The 25,864-nt window shown below is 40.6% G+C and overlaps 1 protein-coding gene across 2 annotated transcripts in view; it reads right to left on the bottom strand.

The window, feature by feature from the left end:
* Positions 1-25,864, bottom strand: part of ARHGEF9 (Cdc42 guanine nucleotide exchange factor 9) — a 191,646-nt gene that overhangs the window by 23,154 nt on the left and 142,628 nt on the right. For both annotated transcript variants that reach the window (XM_060137028.1, XM_060137027.1), the window contains exons 7-8: positions 18,819-18,950; positions 1,087-1,330 (exon numbers count right to left, since the gene is read on the bottom strand). In XM_060137028.1, coding sequence (XP_059993011.1) covers positions 1,087-1,330; positions 18,819-18,950 — 376 coding nt within the window. The remainder of the gene's footprint in view (positions 1-1,086; positions 1,331-18,818; positions 18,951-25,864) is intronic.

The raw sequence follows: 25,864 nt of genomic DNA, 5'->3' as shown, positions 1-25,864 counted from the left end.
CTCATGAACTTTCAATGCCTGGCTGTTTGGTATTTTTATGCCAGAAAGGCAGGACCATGAGTAAGAGACCAGATAGTACTTTGTAAACCACAAAGCTAAAGCCTACATCCCACAGTTGGAAAGCAGCATAAAAAGTATCTCTACCAGCTATATTCCCTTTGGAAAGGAAAACAACTTATTTCAAGCCAAAGAGTATAGTTTAGTATGATTCTAAATCGTGCAAGTGGTCATGGTTTTAGACCCTGTTATATTTTCTATAATTTACTTTAAAAGACTTTCATAAAGAGTGCATGATATACACATGCACATTAATTTTAATCTATACTCTAGGGGCATTTAGTTAACATCTAAAATGCCCTAATCTGGAATATACACTCAAGAGGAGCAGTTTAGTCACCTTAATGCAGGAGGCCTAATTAGCCTAATACATGTTAAAAATGAATTTTCACTGATAAAAAAAGAATGCTGTGCAAGATGTGCCCTGGCCACAAAAGTCTTACAGGCACTTTAGCCCTCACAAGAACTAGGTATAAGAATTCAGTGAACCCTACAGCCTATACATACACTTCAGAAGGAAGCCTGAAGTTTAAGATTGAAAATGGGTACTATATTTTGGCCCTTGTCAGAGGATTTTGTCACTAGACTCTGACTAGGAACTTAGCTGAATCCTATATGTTACCAAATCTGCCTCGACTAACCTAACCTTTTTACAGAAGATGCTGTTTGTTATGTATCTAAGGACAGAGTTGGGACTTCACTGAAAATACAGAACAGGCTCTATGACTGCTTTTGTGTTTGTTTGCTAATAAATTTTTGTATGTTTGGGAGAATAGAGCCTGAGGTTTTATTTCAGTGTAATAATCTTATCTAGTAATGAGAATGTAGGGGAGACCAACCTCTATCACTTAACCTTGACTAATAGAAACTATTGGTATCTACCAAAAATAACCTAATAATAGGGGACCACCAAAGTGGATTAGGTTAGTTTGCAACAAAAATCTTCTCTGCCTCTGAAAAAATGAAAACTAATTTAACTCACTATGTTCTTCATAGCCATATTCTTCTTTCTCCTCTCAGGTCACTTACCGATTTTTTCATCTTCCTGCACCATTTTCCTCTCTTCTCTGAAAGCCCTGAGCCAGCGTATCTTCTCCTCCAACTTCTTGGCAAAGAATAGGTGAATCTCCTCAGTTTCCTTGTTATGAAGCTTGAAGGCATTTTTCATGCTGACATTGAAGTCATCATCTCTGCCATCTTCAATGTCAACTACCTCATATTTATCCATATCAATGCGGCCTTTGTAGTACAGGATGTCTCTCCGGATCAGGTCCTAGGTAGGAAGAAAGAGAAGGCTTTTTGTTGAAGGTATGTGGAGAGTGGGTACCAGGAGACTCGGCACATGGGTGTAGCAGGATGCTAACGTTGCCATTGTTCTGGAGTATCAATGAGGGGTGGTTTGGTCTAAATTTGGGCAGGTTAGCTTAGTGTATGACACTAATAGTTGGTTAACTAGATGCTCTTAGAGAAAGCCTCTGGCTTACATCCATAGGGTTTGTCTCAGACCTCAGCCTCAATCCATGTATGTGTTTGCAAGACTGCTGATGGGAAGTAGGAAGCAGTAAGTCACACAAGCACAGTTAGCAAGGGCTTTTCCTCTTTCACAATATTTGCAAGCCTTCCAGAAGTATGAAATGAATTGGTTGGTTGCGTGCAGTATACTCAGGAATCCAAGCAAGCCAATGAGACTTACATATCAGAGGGGAGATGAGTGATAATAGTAGCTAGGTGGCCACAGGCTGCTGGCCAGGAAAGATTACTTAGGGAAGGTTGAACATTTAGCACTCTGGGGAGTTTTGGAGAAGGCCTAGTCTAGCAGGAGAAATGGGGGGAAAGTGAATATAAAGCTTCATATATTGGCATGGATGAATCTCACAAATCTTATTCTGTGAGAAAAATAAAAGTTGTAGTTGGATACAAATAGTATATTTCCTATCTGTTATGATTTTTGTTTTGTTCTTGGGTACGCAGAAGTGAATCCCAATTCTCAGTCCATGAGACACTCATCATTACTCAATGCATAGTGCTCTGATTTCTCTATTTATTTACTTACTTACTTACTTTTAATGATGTATTAACTTTTGGTGAACCCACTGCTCATTCCAAAAGCTACGACGCCAAGGCAACCTCCATATTGAATCACATGCTCATCATTCCCCTGGTTTCTTTTCTATATAGCTTTATCTCATCTATATCTATTCCATTTATATAAGGTTTAAAAACATACAAAACAATGCCATCTAATGTTTAGGCATACATACATATGTACAATAATTATGTAAAAATATACAACAATGATACATGCCAAATTCAAGAGAGTACAGAGAGGAGAATGGGGACAAGTGAGAAAGAAGGAAAAGGAAGGGAAGAAAAGAGGGAGAGGATAAAGACTGTATTTGTAATGATTTACTTCTTAAGTTGGATAGTAAGTGCTCATTATATTGTTTTTATATCTTTTTGAATATCAAGAATTTCATAAGTTAAAAAAAGAAAAACAGAGAGGTGGATGAAATGACCTGTGGGTCTGTGGAATGTAAGGTCTGATAAGTAACTGTCTCACAATGGTCTTTCAGCCCCTCCTCCTCTCAGCACTGCCCTCAGCTTCCCTTGAAAACACACCTACTGCTGCATGTGATGTGGCTGAGTCTGTCCAAGGAGGGCCCCAGTGAGCCCTGCTCTGACAGATGTCTTCTACTAGTAGCAGGGGCCCTTTCTGGCCAACTCTCCCTCCTCTCTGCTTATATTTGGCCTTCTAGACTATCTGATAGAGTCAGAAATGTTCATTAATTTTTATTACCATTACATGGTCTGGTTAAACTATTCCCATTTTACTGAATTGTCTGACATGCCTCACAGTCCGCAGCTGCAGGTTACCTGCAAAGAATTTACCTTTGGCCACTCACATCCCCAGTCCTAACTCTTCACACTGCATGGTAAACTCCACTTTTCTGTAGGGCTGGGGAAGGCTGTCTTTAAGGATTCCCAGCATAGCTCTATCAATCTCAAAGCCCCAGGCTGGGAAATACAGGTGTTGATAAATTGCTTTGCAAAAAATAACAATCATGGTGTTCTTCTTCCTTTCATAGTGATTATGCATATAAATAGGCTTTTGAGTACAGATGGGTTCTGATCTGTTGGGTAACCTTGGCATCAAGTTTATAGGAGAGAGAGGTCTGCTGTATGGAGTGGGACAATGTAGCTCCAAGCTTGTTTCAGAGCCTGGATTCCTTTCACCATGCTCAAAGTGGACAAGCTCAGTCCTGCCAAAAGGATGTGGTGGTGCCCATGCGCTGACTTCCATAATCCCCAGGAACACTTTGTGAAACATATGCATAAAAAGTAGGCCCTGTCAGGCTAATATAACTACAAAAGCAGAACAAGCTGAGGAGAATGGATCAATGTAAACTACTTTGATCTTGTAAAGTCTTGAAACCTGCCTTACAATACATAATACAAATACACACAGACCTGGACCACACAGCTAATAGGTGGGTGTCCACCTGGCTAGAACATGGGCAGGCTCAACCTCCCTCTATTCCTAACTTCAGCCTGCAGCTTCCTTTCCCTCTGAGTTGGAACGTCATAATCATTGTTAGCCTTAAAAATCTTTACTAGTTTCCAAAAATGGAAAGAATGTATACGATCTTGGAGGTAAATTTAAAGCATCAACTGAACCTCCTATTGTTTCTTTAGGTATTTAACGATAATAAGGAAAGAGAAAGAATTCAATGTTTGTGGCACGGGAGCAGGGCTAGAGGGATGTGTCATTAAAATTCTCCCTTTGCCTGCCCTTTCTGGCTCCCCAGCGTTGAATGTGAGTTTTCAGGCATCAGATTAGTCATAAAGCCAAGTGTAGAAATGTGATAGGAATGATTAAGAATGATCCACTGTTCAGAAAATCCAACCAGAAAGGGTAGCTAAGGCCACCAAGCAGCATGGAATGGTGGAAATAACATGAGTTAGAGCCTGAAGTTCTGAGTTTGAATCCTAGCTGCTTAACCAACTAGCTGTGTTGTACTGGGCAAATGAATTAACCTCACTGAGCCTCGATTTCCTCAACTATAAAACTAGGAGAGTCATTCTCACCTTGTAAAATTGTAAAGCTCAAATCTAAACATTCAGTTTCCAGGTCATGAGGCCAGCCTTGTCTGATAAACATGGTGCTGAGCTTTCTTTCTTCTAGATCAGTGTTTCATAGCTCTTTAAAACTCCTTTTGATAAATCTAAAAATCCCACTGCCTCCTTTAATTCATTTAAACTTTCAAAATAAGTTAAATATTGTGACTGAAAAAAAAAACAGCAAAAGTAATTCTGAATATTTTAAAATTTACATAGCTACCCCACTGTCTCTGGAAATTCCATATACCCTTTCAGTGTAGGGGTGGTGGTAGTGGTGGATGGCAAATACTGTTTGCCACTCACTCACCAAAATCACAGATCTATACTTAGGTTCACACTAACATCCCCTCTCTGCCCCCAAAGAAGCCTCCTATTTCAATCCTTCCAGCCTTCAAGATCAAAGTCATACATTCTTCTTCCTCAAAGCAGCCTTCCCTGATTGCACCATCCAGCTCAAGTTACTATGGTTTTCCTTTTTTGAATGCTAGCACTGACTATGAAGACCCTTATACAATTGGCACTCAGTTACCACACTAGTGAATTTGCATTAGTTCTGTTTTACAGCTTTTAATTTTGTCTGTCCATTCAGGCTGTGCCCAGCACTGAGCCTTCCTTGGTCTTTCCTCACTTAGGAGTTATCCAGGGAAGGACAGCTGATAAAGTTTCAGAGGTTTTTCTGCTCAGCTTCTACACATAACAAGGGGGCAAAGCCCTCCTGAGCCCTAGTTACCTGTGGTACTACTGGGACCAGAATGCCCAAATGCCAATTGTTAATTGTGGCCTGAGTGCTTTCAAAGGGACATGGTGAATAGGTGCTTACCACAGATGCTATTTGGGTCATCACAAGTTATCTGCCTAAATGGGATTGTTTCTAATAGGATGGCAGCCTTCCTCCATTTCCTTTCCACTCATCCAAGTTGGAGGAGATTAAGGGAGCTAGTGCTTCTCTAGTAGGGCCCTGGCAGTCTGCAGCCAAAGCACTCTGGCCCTGGCCCTGGCCCTAGCCATAGCCCCAACAAGGAGCCCACCCCTGTCCCTCACATTACATGACTGAAACAGCTGGGAGCTGTTTGAATTTGGCCTCACTGGGTATTCATGGGGTTTAATAAAACACTGCAGGACATTTTATACAAATGACAGATGCTACAATCTGGAGAATGCAACTCTTCAGGACTGCAGACTGCCTCACTTGCTTGTCAGTAAGGTTCTCCCTAGCTCTTTAGAGGGGGCCCTGGCTACTCACCCCTAGCCTGACAACCTGGTTTTATCTCAGATACTAGGGAAGGCACATGGTGCTGGGGCTGGATTTGTCTTTATCATTATTGTATTCCAGCATCTACAGTACATACTTAATAATAACAAAATAATAACAACAACAATGGCAACAGTGAACACTTAACCAACATATATTATGTGCCAGACATTATTCTAAATGCTTTGCATTTCCCCCCAGCTTTACTGAGGTATAATTGACAAAACTGTATATATTTAAGGAGTAATATGTGATGTTTTGATATATGTATGCATTATGAAATGATCACCACAATCAAGCTAATTAACATATCCATCATCTCACATAGTTACCTTTTTTTTTGTGATGAGAACACTTCAGATCTATTTTCTTAGCAAATTTCAATTATACAATACAGTGTTGCTAACTATAGTCACCATTTGTACATTAGCTCTCCAGAAGTTATTTGTCCTACATAACCGAAAGTTTTTACCCTTTTTACCCAACATATCCCCATTTCTGCCACCCCCATGAGTCCATGGCAACCACCGTTCTACTCTCTACCTTTATGAGTTGGCCTGTTTCAGATTCCATATATAAGTGAGATAATACGGTATTTGTCTTTCTCTGTCTTATTTTATTTAGCATAGTGTCCTCCAGGTTCATCCATGTTGTTGGATATGGCAGACTTTCCTTAGTTTTTAATGCTGAATAATATTACATTGTGTGTGTGTGTGTGTGTGTGTGTATGACGTTTTCTTTATGTGTTCATCCATTGGCAGCTACACTTTGCATTTATTAACTTAAATCATTCTCACAACAATCCTACAAGTTAGGTTCTGGTATAACCCGATTTTATGAGGAACTGTGGACATAGAGCAGTTAAGAAACCTGCTGAGGAATAAAAGCTACCATTTATGGCACTGCTGGGCTTTGAGACTAGGCTATCTGGCTCTAAAAATCTGTGCTTGTTTTAACCATTGTGTATACTGCCTCCCGATAAAAATGTGCTGAATGAATGATTAGTAACACTGCATATACAGTAATCAATGGCTAATATTTATTAAGTTTACTGTGTGCCAGGCACTGCAATTGTACTGTCTCATTTACCCCTCACAACCTCCCTTCCATGTAGATACTATTATGGTTCCCATTTTGCAAATGAGGGGATAATAAAAGGCACAGAGAATTTGTCCAAGGTCACACAACTGATGGGAAAAAGGAAATTGGTGGCCTCTTGTCTGGCCCTAGAACCCATGCTCTTGACATTATACTTTACTACTTCCCAATACTTCAGGTGATTCTCCTCAAAGCCTCCTGAGATGAATTCTGTCATCAGCCTGATTTGACACTGATAAAAATAAGGAGTTAAAGAACTGGCCCAAAGTTAGACAAATTAGTAAGAGACAAAGTCTAGGACTCAGGTGTCCTGGTTTTACAACCCCTGGTTTTAAAGCAGAAATCTTCTTTCTGCTCTATTCCATCACTGATGCTACTGTTGCATTCCTGAGTTGTCCTGAATGGCTCATTCTCCAAGTCTGGCCCTTTAGTGCACAAAGAAATGGTCCAAATGCAGAAAGTTCCATGAATAGAAGAAATCCTCTCTCCAGCATCTTTATACTCTGTTTAGTTCTGATTCTCCCAGTATATGGTGAAAGTGACATAAATACTGAGCAGCTATGACACAGGGGACAACAGAGCATGTCCAGACTGGCACAATTGATGATAAATGGGGAAAAGGCTGTTAGAGGCAACTGCAGTGTTGTAGGAATATTGGCGGATGATTGATTGAAGAGAGGTAAAAGGGGCTCTCCTCTCTTCCTCAGTAAAAAGTGAAAGGGAAGAAATGAAAAAAGAGATAAATTCCCCAAAGCAACAAAGTAATGTTCAATATAATCATCTCAGGAGGAAAATAACAAAATACATTATTAACCAAAATAGCAGGGCAATAAGATTCAGGGGAGCAGAGACATTAAGGACACCATAAAGGACAAGAAGAAAGAGAAAAAAGAGTCTTATCAGGTTTTACAAAAGAAAAGTGACAAACAAAGAGGGAAGTGGCAAAAATTAAAGAAAGGATCACATACTTAGAAGCCACTGGTGTCATTTCACACCTACTATAATGGTCACTTAAAAAGTATCTTCATATATATATTCACACACATACATGCACACTCTGAAACAAGCTACAATTTCTTCAAGCTGTTCTAAGTGGTACATGCAATCCCAACTTCCAATGTGCAAAATGGGGAAGTTTTGGCTTAACTTATTGGGAATTAAGAGAATCTTAAGACTGGATGAGAATTTAGTAACTGGGCCAAATGATCTCAGGGATCAGATGGGTCTATCAATCTCTCATACTATTTCTGGCAGGAAATCATCTAGCACATTTGGGGTTACATCTAGTGACAGAGACCTCACTATCTTACAAGGCTGCTTAGTTATTTATTGCGGTGGGAGAAGACTAAGATTAACAAGTACCCACTAGGTGTCAGGCCCTCTATCAGGCATTTTACATGCATTGACTTCATTTAATCTTCACAACAATCCTGTAGAGTAGTTATTATCTTCATTTTACAGATGATAAAGTGAAGGTGGAGAAAGTGAAGTCATTTGCTTGAAGTCATGTAGTTAGTGAGCACTGGAACTAATGAGCCCAAAATTGTCTGAACATAAATTTTATGCTTTTCTACCACTCCACATTGCTTCCATCTGCAAGGAAACTGAAGAAAATCTGAAGTGCCAGGGTGAAATCCTGATATCTTCTGTCTAGTGCAACCCTCTCATCAACTAGTCTAGTTACTGGCAAGATAGAAACTGGATTTTATGTGACATGACCTGCTCTTAGGAAACCAATGGAGAGTCCCTGTCACTGTACCTCCTTTTAAATGTTCACAACTCTTTAATAATCTATTATAGGAGGGACTGTAAAGATGGCAGAGGAGTAAGATGTGGAGATCACCTTCCTTCCCACAAATACATCAAAAATACATCTACATTGTGGAACAACTCCTACAGAACACCAACTGAATGCTGGCAAAAGACCTCAGACTTCCCAAAAGGCAAGGAACTCCCAAGGTACCTGGGTAGGGCAAAAGAAAAAGCAAATACAAAAGAATAGGGATGGGACCTGCACCTCTGTGAAGGAGCTTGAAGGAGGAAAAGTTTCCACACACTAGGAAGTCCCTTCACTAGCTGAGATGGGAGGTGGGTGGGGGGGAAGCTTCAGAGCCATGGAGGAGAACACAGCAACAGGGGTGCGGAGGGCAAGGCAGAGAGAGTCCCACACAGAGGATCGGTGCCGACCAGCACTCACCAGCCTGAGAGGCTTGTCTGCTCACCAGCCAGGGTGGGTGGGGCTGGGAGCTGAGGCTTGGGCTTTGGACATCAGAACCCAGAGAGAGAACTGGGGTTGGCTGCGTGAACACAGCGTGAAGGGGGCTGGTGTTCCACAACTAGCCAGGAGGGTGTCTGGGAAAAAGTCTGGAACTGCCTAAGATGCAAGGGAACATTGTTTCAGGATGAGCAAGGAGAAGGGATTCAGAGCACCACCTAAACCAGCTCCAGAGATTGGCGCAAGCCACGGCTATCAGCTCGGACACCAGAGATGGGCATGAAATGCTAAGGCTGCTGCTGTAGCCACCAAGAAACCTATGTGCAAGCACAGGTCACTATCCACACTTCCCCTCAGGGAGCCTGGGCAGCCTGCCACTGCCAGGGTTCTGGGATCCAGAGAAAACTTCCCTGGGGGAACACACAGCATGCATCAGGCTGTTGCCATGTCCCACAAGCCTCTGATGCCACAGGCTTGTGCTGCATTCCATACCCCTCCCTCCCTTGGCCTGAGTGAGCCAGAGCTCCCTAATAAGCTGCTACTTTAACCCCATCCTGGCTGAGTGGGGAACAGACACCCTCAGGTAACCTATGCGCAGAGGCGGGGCCAAATACAAAGCTGAACCGCAGGAGCTGTGCAAACAAAGAAGAGAAAGGGAAATCTCTCCCAGCAGCCTCAGGAGCAGCAGATTAAATCTCCACAATCACCCTCATGTACCCTGCATCTGTGGAACACCTGAATAGACAACAAATCATCCAAAAATTGAGGTGAGTGGACTTTGGGAGCAACTGTAGACTTGGGGTTTGTTTTCTGCATCTAATTTGTTTCTGGTTTTATGTTTATTTTAGGTTAGTATTTAAAGCTAATTATCATTGGTAGATTTGTTTATTGATTTGGTTGTTCTCTTCATTTTTTTGCATATATATTTTTTCCTTTTCCTCTTTTTGTGACTATGTATGTGCATGCTTCATTGTGTGATTTTGTCTGTATAGACTTGCTTTTACCATTTGTCCTAGGGTTCTGTCTGTTGGGATATTTTCTTTTTTTGCATAACTTTTAGCACTTGTTATCACTGATGGATTTGTTTTTTGGTTTGCTTGTTCTCTTCTTTCTTTCTTCTTTTATATTACTTTTTTAAAATAATATGTTTTTATTTTAATAACAATATTTTTTTTTCTTTCTTCCTTTTTCTCCCTTTCCTTCTGAGCCAAGTGGCTGACAGGGTCTTGGTGCTCGGGCTGGGTGTCAGGCCTGAGCCTCTGAGGTGGGAGAGCTGAGTTCAGCACACTGGCCCACCAGAGAACTTCCAGCCCCACGTAATATAAAAAAGCGAAAGTTTTCACAGAGATCTCTATCTCAACACTAAGACCCAGATCCACTCAACAACCAGCAAGTTACAGTGCTGGACACTCTATGCCAAACAACTAGTAAGACAGGAACACAACCCCACTCACTAGCAGAGAGGCTGCCTAAAATCATAGTAAGGTCACAGACACCAAAAATCACACCATTGGACGTGGTCTTTCCCACCAGAAAGACAAGATACAGTCTCACCCACCACAAGACACGCACCAGTCCCCTACACCAGGAATCCTACACAACCCACTCAAGCAAACTTACTCACTGAGGGCAGACACCAAAAACAACAGGAACTACGAAACTGCAGCATGCAAAAAAGAGACCCCAAACACACTAAGTTAAGCAAAATGAGAAGACAGAGAAATACACAGCAGATGAAGGAGCAAAGTAAAACCTCACCAGACCAAAAAATGAAGAGGAAATAGGCAGTCTACCTGAAAAAGAATTCAGAGTAATGATAGTAAAGATGATCCAAAAGCTTGAAAATAAAATGGAAAAAATACAAGAAATGTTTACCAAGGACCTAGAAGAACTAAAGAGCTAACAAACAATGATGAACAACACAATAAATGAAATTAAAAATCCTCTAGAAGGAATGAATAGCAGAATAATTGAGGTAGAAGAACGGATAAGTGACCTGGAAGATAAAAGAGTGGAAATAACTACTGCAGAGCAGAATAAAGAAAAAAGAATGAAAAGAATTGAGGACAGGGAACATATTTATATGTATAGCTGATTCACTTTGTTATAAAGCAGAAACTAACACACCACTGTAAAGCAAATATACTCCAATAAAGATGTAAAAAAAAAAAAGAATTGAGGACAGTCTCAGAGACCTCTGAGACAACATTATCACACCAACTTTTGTATTACAGGGGTCTCAGAAGAAGAGAAAAAGAACGGGACTGAGAAAATATGTGAAGAGATTATAGTTGAAAACTTCCCTAATATGGAAAAGGAAATAGTCAGTCAAGTCCAGGAAATGCATAGAGTCCCATACAGGGTAAATTCAAGAAGAAACACAGCAAGACACATATTAATCAAACTAACGAAAATTAAATACAAAGAAAATATATTAAGATCAGCAAGGGAAAAACAACAAATAACATACAAGGAAACCCCCATAACGTTAACAGCTGATCATTCAGCAGAAACTCTGCAAGCCAGAAGGGAGTTGCAAGACATATTTAATAAACTGATGAAAGAGAAAAACCTACAATCAAGATTACTCTACCCACCAAGGATCTCATTCAGATTCAATGGAGAAATTAAAAACTTTACAGAGAGGCAAAAGTGAAGAGAATTCTTCACTAAACCAGCTTTACAAAAATGCTAAAGGAACTTCTCTAGGCAGGAAACACAAAAGAAGGAAAACACCTACAATAACAAAGCCAAAACAATTAAGAAAATGGTAATAGGAGGATACATATAGATAACTACCTTAAATGTACAAGGATTAAATGCTCCAAGGAAAAGACATAGAGTGGATGAATGGATACAAAAACAAGACCCGTATATATGCTGTCTACAAGACACCCACTTCAGACCTAGGGACACATACACACTGAAAGTGAGGGGATGGAAAAAAATATTCCATGCAAATGCAAATCAAAACAAAGCTGAAGTAGCAATTCTCATATAAGACAAAATAGACTTTAAAATAAAGACTATTACAAGAAACAAGGACACTACATAATGATCAAGGTATTAATCCAAGAAGAAGATATAGCAATTGTAAATACATATGCGGCAAATATAGGAGCACCTCAATACATAAGGCAAATGCTAACAGCCTTAAAAATGGAAACCGACAGTAACACAGTTATAGTGGGGGACTTTAACACCTCACTTTCACCAATGGTCAGATCATGCAAAATGAAAATAAATAAGGAAACACAGCTTTAAATGATACATTAAACAAGATGGACTTAAATTATATTTATAGGACATTCCATCCAAAAACAACAAAACACACTTTCTTCTCAAGTGCTCGTGGAATATTCTCCAGGATAGATCATACCGTGGGTCACAAATCAAGCCTTGATAAATTTCAGAATATTGAAACCGTATCAAGTATCTTTTCCAACCACAATGCTATGAGACTAGATATTAATTACAGGAAAAAATCTGTAAAAAATATAAACACATGGAGGCTAAACAATACACTACTAAATAACCAAGAGATCACTGAAGAAATCAAAGAGGAAATCAAAAAATACTTAGAAAAAAATGACAATGAAAACATGATGACCCAAAACCTTTGGGATGCAGCAAAAGCAGTCTGAAGAGGGAAGTTTATAGCAATATAATCCTACCTCAAGAAACAAGAAAAAAATCCTCAACAAAACACAAGCAAACAGAATCCAAGAGCACATTAAAGGGACCATACACCATGATCAATGGGGTTCATCTCAGGAATGCAAGGATTCTTCAATATATGCAGATCAATCAATGTGATACACAATATTAAAGAACTGAAGGATAAAAACCATATGATCATCTCAATACATGCAGAAAAAGCTTTTCAGAAATTTCAACACCCATTTATGATAAAAACACTCCAGAAAGTAGGCATAAAGGGAACTTACCTCAACATATAAAGGCCATATATGAAAAACCTACAGCCAGCATCGTTCTCAATGGTAAAAAACTGAAACCATTTCCACTAAGATCAGGAACAAGACAAGGTTGCCCACTCTCACCACTATTATGCAACACAGTATTGGAAGTTTTAGCCACAGCAATCAGTGAAAAAAAAGAAATAAAAGGAATACAAATCGGAAAAAGAAGAACTAAAACTGTCACTGTTTGCACATGACATGATACTATACATAGAGAATCCTAAAGATGCTACCAGAAAACTACTAGAGCTAGTCAATGAATTTAGTAAAGTAGCAGGATACAATATATATGCACAGTAATCACTTGCATTCCTAGACACTAATGATGAAAAATCTGAAAGAGAAAATAAGGAAACACTCTCATTTCCCACTGCAACAAAACGAATAAAATACCTAGGAATAAGCCTAACTAAGGAGACAAAAGACATGTATGAAGAAAACTATAAGACACTGATGAAATAAATTAAAGATGATACAAACAGATGGAGAGATATACCGTGTTCTTGGATTGGAAGAATCAAAATTGTGAAAACGACTATACTACCCAAAGCAATCTACAGATTCAATGCAATCCCTATCAAACGACCTATGGCATTTTTCACAGAACTGGAACAAAAAATTTCTCAATTTGTATGGAAACACAAAAGACCCCGAATAGCCAAAGCAATCTTGAGAAAGAAAAACAGTGCTGGAAGAATCAGGCTCCCTGGCTTCAGACTATACTACAAAGCTACAGTAATCAAGACAGTATGGTACTGGCACAAAAACAGAAAGATAGATCAATGAAACAGGATAGAAATCCCAGAGATAAACCCACGCACATATGGTCACCTCACATTTGATAAAGGAGGCAAGAATATACAATGGAGAAAAGACAGCCTCTTCAATAAGTCGTGCTGGGAAAACTGGACAGCTACATATAAAATAATGAAATTCGAACACTCCCTAACACCATGCACAAAAATAAACACTAAATGGATTAAAGACCTAAATGTAAGAGCAGACACTATAAAACACTTAGAGGAAAACATAGACAGAACACTCTATGACATAAATCACAGCAACATCCTTTTTGACCCACCTCCTTGAGAAATAGAAATAAAAATAAACAAATGGGACCTAATGAATCTTAAAAGCTTTGCACAGCAAAGGAAACCATAAACAACATGAAAAGACAACCCTCAGAATGGGAGAAAATATTTGCAAATGAAGCAACTGACAAAGGATTAACCTCCAAAATATACAAGCTACTCATGCATCTCAATATCAAAAAACAACCCAATCCAAAAATGGGCAGAAGACCTAACTAGACATTTCTCCAAAGAAGATATACAGATTGCCAACAAACATATGAAAGGATGCTCAACATCACTAATCGTTAGAGAAATGCAAATCAAAAGTACAGTGAGATATCACCTCACACCTGTCAGAATGGCCATCATCAAAAAATCTACAAACAATAAATGCTAGAGAGGGTGTGGAGAAAAGGCAACCCTCTTGCACTGTTTGTGGCAATGTAAATTGATACAACCACTATGGAGAACAGTATGGAGGTTCCTTAAAAAACTGAAAATATTACTACCATATGACCCAGCTATCCCACTACTGGGCATATACTCTGAGAAAACCATAGTTCAAAAAGGGTCATGTAGTACAATTCTCATTGCCGCACTATTTACAATAGCCCGGACATAGAAGCAACGTAAGTGTCCATCGACAGATGAATGGATAAAGAAGATGTGGCACATATATACAATGGCATATTACTCAGCAATAGAAAGAAACAAAATTGAGTTATTTGCGGTGAGGTGGATGGACTTAGAGACTGTCATACAGAGTGAAGTAAGTCAGAAAGAGGCAAACAAATACCGTAGGCTAACACATATATGTGGAATAAAAAAAAAATTCGGTTCTGAAGAACTTAGGGGCAGGACAGGAATAAAGACGCAGACATAGAGAATGGAATTAAGGACACGGGGAGTGGGAAAGGTAAGTTGGGACGAAGTGAGGGAGTAGCATTGACATATATACATTACCAAATGTAAAATAGATAGCTAGTGGGAAGCAGCTGCATTGCACAGGGAGATCAGCTTGGTGTTTTGTGTCCCCCTAGAAGGGTGGGATAGGGAGGGTGGGAGGCAGACACAAGAGGGAGGGCATATGGGGATATATGTATACATATAGCTGATTCACTTTGTTATACAGCAGAAACTGACACACCATTGTAAAGCATTTATACTCCAATAAAGATGTTAAAAAGTATCTATTACAGAATTCTGACAAGCTCAATGACAATAATGACATAGAGGTTACTAATGAAGAATTTGGAGTCAGCTTGCCTGGATGCAATTCCTGGCTCCATTGCTCACTAGACATAATATCACCTTGGGCAAATTATATAACTTCTCTGTACCTCACTTTACATATATTTAAAATGGGAAAAATAATAGTACCTACGTCATGGGTTTGTTGTAAGGATTAAATTGAGTTAATGAATGTAAAGGCCTTAGAACAGAATCATAGAGGTGCACAGTAAATGTTGATTCATTATTATTTTATTGTCAATCTGTATTTCCTAGAATCTTTTATATTTTGAAAACTGGTACATTTTCCCATCTATAGTGTTGTCATAGATCTCCTGTAACTCATTACTCCGTTGAGTTTACCTACAGCAATTCTGCTGAGGACATCTGAGTATTATTTCATTGCCCAGTGATGTATGTATTTTTAAATTACATTACACTTCAATTCCATTAGTCTACAAGCTCTAAGAAGGCAGAGCTGACTGGCACAGAGCAGGGGTTCAATAATTATAGCATGAAAGAATGAATTCAGAGCACTGAAGTGCTTTCTTACAACCTCAGATACCTTAGGTTTAAATTCCCCCTCAACAGGTTTATGCTCTTTTTCCCTTGACAGAGGTTTTAAGTTCCTGTGTTAATAGTAAATTATTTGTCCCTAGAAGGGAGTTGCCAGACTACAGTCTCTTTTTCCCTTGACAGAGAGGTTTTAAGTTCCTGTGTTAATAGTAAATTATTTGTCCCTTGAAGAGAGTTGCCAGACTACAGACTATCACTTCTTTTTTCTTCTTTTTTTTGAAAAGATCTTTTTAAATCATTGATATTGTCTTAGAATCTTTAAAAACTAACTTTGACTCATTGTAAGATTCATGAAACTAATCTTTGTCACTCCTATTAAATATCCTATACATATAAAATATTACATATGAATATCCACTTGCTACAGGCCCATGTTTTGTCCTCCTTTTTATATATGAACTCATCAGAAAGCTTTATGCAGCCACATTTGATTACGTAGCTTTCTTGTCCCCTTTCTTCCCTGTAAAAAGGATTACTGTGCTTTGGAGCCTCCTTTTTAACTCTGTGCCTGAGGTGAGTGTCTTACTCGCCCAGCTCTAGTCCTGGCCCTTTTCCTCTGTAGATTTCCTTTGCCAAAGGATTCTTCATATCCAGGAAGATTTATCCATTTCTTCCAGCTCTACCTCAAGAGGAAAGGCTTTTATAGCAATGGCAAGAGGTCCCTCAACCATCCAGCAGACCAAAGACCTTGTCTCTTTCTATACCTTATTTTGGTGCCATGGTCATTTCTCAAACGTTTACTCCCAGGGCTTCCCTGGTGGTTGAGAGTCCACCTGTCGATGCAGGGGACACGGGTTCGTGCCCCGGTCCAGGAAAATCCCACATGCCGCGGAGCGGCTAGGACCGTGAGCAATGGCCGCTGAGCCTGCGCGTCCAGAGCCTGTGCTCCGCAACGGGAGAGGTCACAACAGTGGGAGGCCCGCGTACCGAAAAAAAAAAATTTACTCCCTATTGCTGAATAGAAAGGCCTATTGCAGGTACCAAATAGAAATCCTCAACCATAGCCTCAACACAAACATCAGATTTAGTTTTAATAGGCTTTGAAAAATCAAACTGTAGCTTCTCATGCTCTGAGAAACCAGAGTCAAGAAGGCCCAGGTATATGGATAGCTTTTTTCTGGAAGGGGAGGCCATGGTTCTTGCTAGAACAAGAAGGCTCCCATTGGAAGAAAGCTATGCTAGCTTCAAGGTTTCTCTTGTTTTTGTCATCCTTTTTGCCTGCTACACCCTGCCCGCTTGGCTGGCTTGGCTTCTGGTTTCTCCTTAATCAGTGGCTTCTACTAGCTGGCCTGGAGCTGACTCTCATTCCATTTTAGTTTTCTGCTGTCCCCTGGCTCCTAAAATTAGCTCATTGTCCATGTTGTTTCTTCCCTTTATTTCTAGCCTTTGCCTCACTATTTTGTGTTCTGGCTCCTGGCCGTGTCTCCTATAGCTACTACTTTGCAGAGCTGAGTTTCACATTTTCCTTAAAGTAATCTCAGCCTTGGCTGACAGATGCTTAAATTAACAGGGTGTGAGTGGTGGGCAACGCTAAAATAAACCAGCTTCCTAATCTCTTTTCTGTGTCTCTCTACAACTGGTTGTTCTGAGTGTAAGCATGGCTCAGTGGGAAGAATGAGCACATGCCTATTGGTGACATGACTGATATGCTGAGAATTTCCTTGGCTACATAAGTTAACCCTCAAAAATCCTGCCTCCTGATTTGATGGACGTCTAAGGAAGAGTTGGGGGTAGATAATAAGAAGGCTGGGTACTTGGCCAATTTCCAGATTCATAAAAGTTCTCTCTTCCAGGGCCAGGTCCAGACCAAGGCAGTAATTTTCTCCATTAACTAGTGAGCTATCAGTTCTAGAGCTGGCACTTAAAGCTTATTCTCAAATATTGAGGCAGTTTGACTTGAAACTCAATTTGTTCCCTCAATCCACTGTCAAAGGCAAATAGCCAGAGATTTAATGCAAGATGTGGTATACACAGAGAACAGGGGGCTTAAAAACAAATGTGTGGTTCCTGTTCCACGCTGGAAAAGATGACAGTGTTTAACCTGGTGCTTCATGATTTAGTATTCCCTTTCAGAGGTATTTGCTACTTGGTGAGGAAGAGAACAAAGGGAATGGCTTATGGAGAAAGAGCCAAGGGTAGGATGGTGAATTTAAAAAGTCACTTTAGGGCTTCCCTGGTGGCGCAGTGGTTGGGAGTCCGCCTGCAGATGCGGGGACGCGCATTCGTGCCCTGGTCCGGGAAGATCCCACATGCTGCGGAGCGGCTGGGCCTGTGATCCATGGCCGCTGAGCCTGCGGGTCCGGAGCCTGTGCTCCGCAACAGGAGAGGCCACGACAGTGAGAGGCCCGCATACCGCAAAATAAATAAATAAATAAAAAGTCACTTTAAGCATTCTTTGGTTTTCCCCTCCTCTTTTACTTTCCCTGGTCCCAAATTCTCCCCAGCCAGTCCCTGGAACTAAAAGTGATCTGAACTCCCTATCCTAAGGGAGGAGGTGGAGGAAACAGTATCCCATCAGGAGGAATCAGGCTGAGAACATATGCCATCCTCCTGCCTGCCAAGGAGAAGATACCAAGAAACAAACACTCATGCTGAGTTAATCACAAGAGCAAGACCTTTTCTCAAATGGATTACAGAGAAGGGAGGGTAAAGAAGAGCACAGCTGAGAGTTATAGGGATGTGACACAACTTGTATAGGAAATGGGTAGGGGAACAGGGAAAATTCCTGTATCACAAAGGTAAGGCACCTTACCTGTAAGAGTAAAGTAGGAGGTCCCTTGTTGGTTCCTAGGGCAGTAAGGGGCCAGATGGTCAAAGCCATTAGAGTAGAAATGAGGGGAGGTGCTCAGGGAAGCCACTTATTCACCAACTGGGATAGAAATATTTCAATATTTTTCACAACTGGTGCAAATCAGCAGGCTATCAGCTCTGGGTCGAAAAGAGTGAGAAAGATCGCCATGAAGGGCAGGAGGGAAAAGTGTATAAAAGATACCAACACAAACTTTACCAATTTCAGAATTTCACTGCCCATAAGCCAGCCCTGCTTGTGATATTCATGCCATACCAGTGATCCTGATATGGAATTGCTGCCAATATATTGTCTTGTTTTTGCCCAGCAGGGTTAGCCCACTTTGTTGGGAACTGGGGATGATGGAGAGGAAGGGTGTGGTGCCCCCTGGGGTGCCCATATCCCTCAGGGAAGAAAGGGGTGGGGTTACCTTCTTGCAGAGGACCATCTGGTGGTCAAACAGGAAGAAGACCCGTTGCTGGTTGCGGCCGTAGGGCTGGTAGATCCACGCCATCTCCCCAGTGTAGATCAGCTCCGAGCTCCTGTCTAGGATGTCCTCGCCCTGGGAAGGACATGTGATAGTGAGAGGCAGCCAGGCAGGAGGGATGGCCCCTTCACTTGCCTGGAGGCACCTAGAGCTCGGCATAGGCTGGGACAGGAGGAGGACAGAAAGGGCCCGGTGAGGAAGAAAGGATGGAGGGAGGGACCTCTGGGAATCTCTGAAAGGCTCCATGAGCTATAAAGACCCATACTCTTGTTTACCCTGAGGCCAAATGAGCCCCACTACCCAGGACTGCTATAGTCCTTTGCCAGTTGCTCTCTGGCCCTAGAGGCACCAGCTGCCATGAGGTGTCTGTCTATCTGTCTCTCTCTCTCTTATTCTCCCTCTCTCTTTTTCTCTAAATCTCTCTTTCTGCCCCAATCTTTCATCCTAGTTCTAGACTTTTAGTCTCTTTCTTGTACCTGAAGAGTAAAGCCTGAGCAGGTGCTAGAAGTCTCTCTGCTTCCCAGACAAGTAAAACAAGACAGGGAAGGACAAGAAGGAGATGATGTTTGAAGGAGAGAAAGAGAATCCATTCACCCTCTCAAAATTGTTTTTCCTTCCTTTCTCAGTTCATTAAAATCACTGATTAAACAGGAAATTTCATCACCTTGGTCTGTTATCCAGAAAGCCTGAATAACTTGCTTATATTTCTTGCTATGTAGAATCAGACACACACACCAAAAACACCGAACATCTAGCTAATTCTATTCTACAGAGTTTCCAAGGGCCTCTTATTTATGGGAACTCTGATATGTGGGGGTCTATGTCAGATGCCAAGCCAGACTTGGCCCTGTTATCGAGGAGCTTACATGTCAGCAAAGGAGTCTAATATAGGTATGCTCAGAACTCATGGAATGCAAGGCAAACCATGGGGACAAAAAGAAGTGGCCCCCTGACTCAGGAGAATTAATACTTATTGAGCACCTACAGGGATCAGACATTGTGCTACATACTTTCACTCTGTCTCTTCTGAGCATCACAGTAGCCCTGGGAGGTAGATAGTCTTGCTGTCATCTTTATAGTCTGAGGTACAAAGAAGTCAAGTGATCAGCCACAGTCACCCAGCTAGTTAGCCAAAGATCCACAATCCAACCACAAGTCTGCAGCTCCAGAGAGTGTGCTCACTTTTGCCACTATGTTATACTGTCTCTAGGCCAAAAAGTCACTGGAGAGTCAGTCCCTTCCTCTCTCTGGGTCTCAGTTTTCCAGCTGTTAAATGAGGTATGTGAGGATGATCTCTAAGGTCTTAGCACTGATACTCTAATGCTAAGGTCTCAGCCTTGTACTAAAAAGCTTCAAGTCAACTTTAGAGTTGGGGGTTCCCGCATCTCCCCAGAAACAATCAGAGGTAAACAGTCTAGGCAGGGCAGTGGCCCAAAGAGAAGGGTATCAGGAAATTGTATTCTTGAGCATATCACTTTTTTTTCAGTCTAAGGGATGGAAAGAAAAAGGGGAGCTCAATGGAAATATTTTCTAATAATACAACCTCAAAAAGAAAGCTCAACTTGAGGACACAGGGAGGGGGAAGGGTAAGCTGGGATGAAGTGAGAGAGTGGCATGGACATATATACTCTACCAAATGTAAAATAGCTAGTGGGAAGCAGTCACATAGCACAGGGAGATCAGCTTGGTGCTTTATGACCACCTAGAGGGGTGGGATAGGGAGGGTGGGAGGGAGATGCAAGAGGGAGGAGATATGGGGACATATGTATATGTATAGCTGATTCACTTTGTTATAAAGCAGAAACTAACACACCACTGTAAAGCAATTATACTCCAATAAAGATGTTAAAAAAAAAAAAAAGAAAGCTCAGAGATACTAGTGTGACTCCAGACTACACCTCAGGGGTTCCCTGGAACTTTGGTAAACACTCCTCCTTGAGGGGCCCACATACTAGCACAGAACTTCTGGAGGCCCAGTGCTAGGAGAAGAATCCCTCAGAGTGTGGGGGTCATGCAAGGTTTTCCTGTTGGAGGGATGGGAAGCTGAACATGGTACCAGTCGGCCATGCCCCACCTTGAGTCAGGCCAGGAAGATGTACTATAGTCCATTTTGAATATGTATGAAGTGAAAGAACGCTATAAAAGGGGCCAATGCTATACAAAGATGGCCAGTATGACTTTTAAAGGCACAACTTGCTAAGCTGAGAATGATCAGACCAGGAGGACTACTCAGTGGCATCTGGTCTACACACTGCACCAGCTAGGAGCAACCCAATTCTATCAATTCTGTTTTAAGTACTTGCCATAAAATGCCACTTGATGCCACTCTACCAAGAAAAAAAAAAACTTGAAAAAATACACCTCTATGCTCACCAAGGTGATTGTTGTCAGTTAACTCATCTTCTCTGTTCCTCAGTTTCCTCATCTTTAAAATGATGATAACATTACAAACCTCATTTGGCTGTGGTAAGGACTATATAAGTTAACATATATAAAGTGTTTACAAAAGTACACATCACACTGTAAGCTCCATATAGTGATAGTTATTACCTTGATTATTACTGTGTACCCTAAATCCTGTGCCACATATTCCTATTAATACTCACAACCCAATAAGGGATGTAGTGCTATTTGTCCCCAAACCAGTGTCAGAGAAATTGGAAGTAATATGCTGAAAGTGGCAGAATCCAAGAGAGAGTCGCTCAAAAGTCCATGCTCTAAACCATCAAACCACAGCAAAATAATGATCCCTTAATGGAAAAAGCAGCTGCTTTGGAAATTTCTAAGGTAAGAACCTCAAAGACTTCAGTTCTGGGCCCAGTGCTGCCGTCAACTCATTTCCTTCAGAAGTAGCTTAATCACAATCTGTTTCCTCATTTAGACAATGGGGCTAATTCAAAGGTTCCTGTTTGACTCAAATCACATGGCTGCTTGAGAACATGAAATAAGCTCATGTAAGGTAGAGGGACCTCTCAGAGTTTAGAGCAATCAGACTTTGCCCTCTCTGCCCCACTGCACTACACAGTTCTTTGCCTTGACCCCTCAAGTGCAATCTCTTCCCACCTCCCACTCCTCCACATGCCTTCTGTTCTCTTCCATTCTTCCAGAATTTTGCTCACACTGTTTTCTCTGCCTGGAACATACTTGCCCTCACTGGATAGTCAAGGCTACATCTCATTCATTTCAATATCCCAATGCCCAGCACCTCATTCTAATTATAGGCTGATTATCTGATGTAGGGTTGTGCCCTGAGCACATCAAGGGAGAGGACAAAGGAAATGCTACCCTTCTCAGAGTTTATATTCAATTCTGCCTGCTAGGAGGAAAGCAGGGAAATAACAAATCTATCCCTCCACATTTGATCTCCTGGTCCAAAGAGTATGCCTCATCAAGCCATTTAGCTTTAAAAAGATGTTTTTGCTGCTGTCATCACGTTGGGCTTTTGTGTTTTCTCCAACTTCTTTGGATTCAAACGTCCAATGGTAAACTGGAACATGCTATTGAGTATTATACAACCAGGCTATGGGGGAAGGGTGCTATGAGGAGGAAATCACAACAACACACAATCAAGTTCTCAAATATGAGCTGCAAACTTGGGATCCTGGTAAAAATCTCCAGAAAAAAAAAGATATAAAAGAAGCTGTCAGGGTTACAGCTACATGTAAAAGAATGAAATTAGAACACTTCCTAACACCATACACAACAATAAACTCAAAATGGATTAAAGACCTAAATGTAAGGCCAGACACTATCAAACTCTTAGAGGAAAACATAGGCAGAACACTCTATGACATAAATCACAGCAAGATCCTTTTTGAACCACCTCCTACAGAAATGGAAATAAAAATAAACAAATGGGACCTAATGAAACTTAAAAGCTTTTGCACATCAAAGGATACCATAAACAAGAGGAAAAGACAACCCTCAGAATGGGAGAAAATATTTGCAAATGAAGCAACTGACAAAGGATCACTCTCCAAAACTTACAAGCAGCTCATGTAACTCAATAACAAAAAAACAAACAACCCAATTCAAAAATGGGCAGAAGACCTAAAGAGACATTTCTCCAAAGAAGATATACAGATTGTCAACAAACACATGAAAGAATACTCAACATCACTAATCATTACAGAAATGCAAATCAAAACTACAATAAGGTATCACCTCACACCAGTCAGAATGGCCATCATCAAAATATCTACAAACAATAAATGCTGGAGAGGGTGTGGAGAAAAGGGAACCCTCTTGCACTGTTGGTGGGAATGTAAATTGATATAGCCACTATGGAGAACAGTATGGAGTTTCCTTAAAAAACTACAAATAGAACTACCATATGACCCAGCAATCCCCCTACTGGGCATATACCCTGAGAAAACCATAATTCCAAAAGAGTCATGTACCACAATGTTCATTGCAGCAATATTTACAATAGCCAAGAAATGGAAGCAACCTAAGTGTCCATCAACAGATGAAGAATGGATGAAGAAGATGTGGCACATATATACAATGCAATATTACTCAGCTATAAGAAGAAATGAAATTGAATTATTTGTAGTGAGGTGGATGGACCTAGAGTCTGTCATACAGAGTGAAGTAAGTCAGAAAGAGAAAAATAAATTCCATATGCTAACACATATATATGGAATCTAAAAAAACCCAAAATGGTTCTGATGAACCTATAGGCAGGACAGGAATACAGAAGCAGATGTAGAGAATGGACTTGAGGACATAGGGAGGGGGAAGAGTAAGCTGGGACAAAGTGAGACAGTAGCACTAACATATATACACTCCCAAATGTAAAATAGATAGCTAGTGGAAAGCAGCTGCATTGTACAGGGAGATCAGCTCGGTGCTTTGTGACCACCTTAAAGCGAGGGATAGAGAGGGCGGTAGGGAGGCAAAAGAGGGTGGGGATATGTGGATATACGTATTCATAGAGCTGATTCACTTTGTTATACACAGAAACTAACACACCATTGTAAAGCAATTATACTCCAATAAATTTGTTTTAAAAAATCTTGCAAAAATAAAAAATAAAGAACAATTAAAGAATGGAAAAAAACAAAATAAGCTGTCAGGGATATGTTCCTTCCCCTTACCTTCAAGTGGATCTAATGCATGTGAAGGGTAGCAATGTGAGAGCATAAACAAACATCAGCATCAGAGAAATTAGAAATTTCCTAGAAACTGCAATTCGTGAGAACATGTTCTTCTTCCTGATGCTCCCCTAAGCTGATTGAAGGTACTTATTATTATTTAGAGGTATAGGTGGTACTTTCACTCATCCACTGATTTTTTAGAAGCCCTAGGGGGTAGGGCAGAGCATGGGGGACTCCATGAACTCTAGTACACATAGGCTGGCAGGGAGCAAGGATGGAAACTGGAGGTGGGCAAATAAATCCAAAATGTTCATTGAATAAGCTGAGGGCCGGTAACGTGTGGTTACAGTACAAGGTCTCCTGCTCTCTAGCAAAATGCTCTGATTTACTGAGCAGGCACCAATTGCCGGTGTGGTACTAACTCTCCACCCTCTTTCATAATTCCTTTTCAAGGGAGATTAAGTTGTGAAGGTTTCTTCTATGATTCTTGTTTTTTCTTTAAATTAATTTATGTTTTTAAACATCTTTATTGGAGTATAATTCCTTTACAATGGTGTGTTAGTTTCTGCTGTATAACAAAGTGAATTAGCAATACATATATATATATATATATATATATATATATATATATATCCCCATATCTCCTCCCTCTTGCGTCTGGCTCCCACTCTCCCTATCCGACCCCTCTAGGTGGTCACAAAGCACCAAGCTGATCTCCCTGTGCCATGTGGCCACTTCCCACTAACAATCTACTTTATATTTGGTAGTGTATATATGTAAATGCCACTCTCTCACTTCGTCCCAGCTTACCCATCCCCCTTCCCGTGTCCTCAGTCCATTTTCTACATCTGCGTCTTTATTCCTGACCTGTCCCTAGGTTCGTCAGAACAACTTTTCTTCTTATTTTTGGTTTCCATACATATGTGCTAGCATACAGTATTTGTTTTTCTCTTTCTGAGTTACTTCACTCTGTATGACAGACTCTAGGTCCATCCACCTCACTACAAATAACTCAGTTTCATTTCTTTTTATGGCTGAGCAATATTCCATTGTACATATGTACCACATCTTCTTTATCCATTCATCTGTTGATGGACACTTAGGTTGCTTCCATGTCCTGGCTATTGTAAATAGAGCTGCAATGAACATTGTGGTACATGACTCTTTTGGAATTATGGTTTTCTTAGGGTACATGCCCAGTAGTGGGATTGCTGTATCATAAGGCAGTTCTCTTCTTAGTTTTTTAAGGAACCTCCATACTGTTATCCATAGTGGCTGTATCAATTTACATTCCCACCAACAGTGCAAGAAGGTTCCCTTTTCTCCACACCCTCTCCAGCATTTATTGTTTCTAGATTTTTTGATGATGGCCATTCTGACTGGTGTGAGGTGATACCTCATTGTAGTTTTGATTTGCATTTCTGTAATGATTAGTGATGTTGAGCATTCTTTCATATGCTTGTTGGCAATCTGTATATCTTCTTTGCAGAAATGTCTATTTAGGTCTTCTGCCTATTCTTGGATAGGGTTGTTTGTTTTTTTGATGTTGAGCTGCATGTGCTGCTTGTAAATTTTGGAGGTTAATTCTTTGTCAGTTGCTTCATTTGCAAATATTTTCTCCCATTCTGAGGGTTGTCTTTTCCTCTTGTTTATGGTATCCTTTGATGTGCAAAAGCTTTTAAGTCTCACTAGGTCCCATTTGTTTATTTATTTTTTTATTTCCATTTCTGTAGGAGGTGGCTCAAAAAGGATCTTGCTGTGATTTATGTCATAGAGTGTTCTGCCTATGTTTTCCTCTAAGAATTTTATAGTGTCTGCTCTTATATTTAGGTCTTTAATCCATTTTGAGTTTATTTTTGTGTATGGTGTTAGGGAGTGCTGTAATTTCAT

Source organism: Lagenorhynchus albirostris, chromosome X (genome assembly GCF_949774975.1).
Source record: "Lagenorhynchus albirostris chromosome X, mLagAlb1.1, whole genome shotgun sequence".
NCBI classification, from domain to species: Eukaryota; Metazoa; Chordata; class Mammalia; order Artiodactyla; family Delphinidae; genus Lagenorhynchus; species Lagenorhynchus albirostris.
This window is presented reverse-complemented; position numbering and strand designations above follow the sequence as displayed.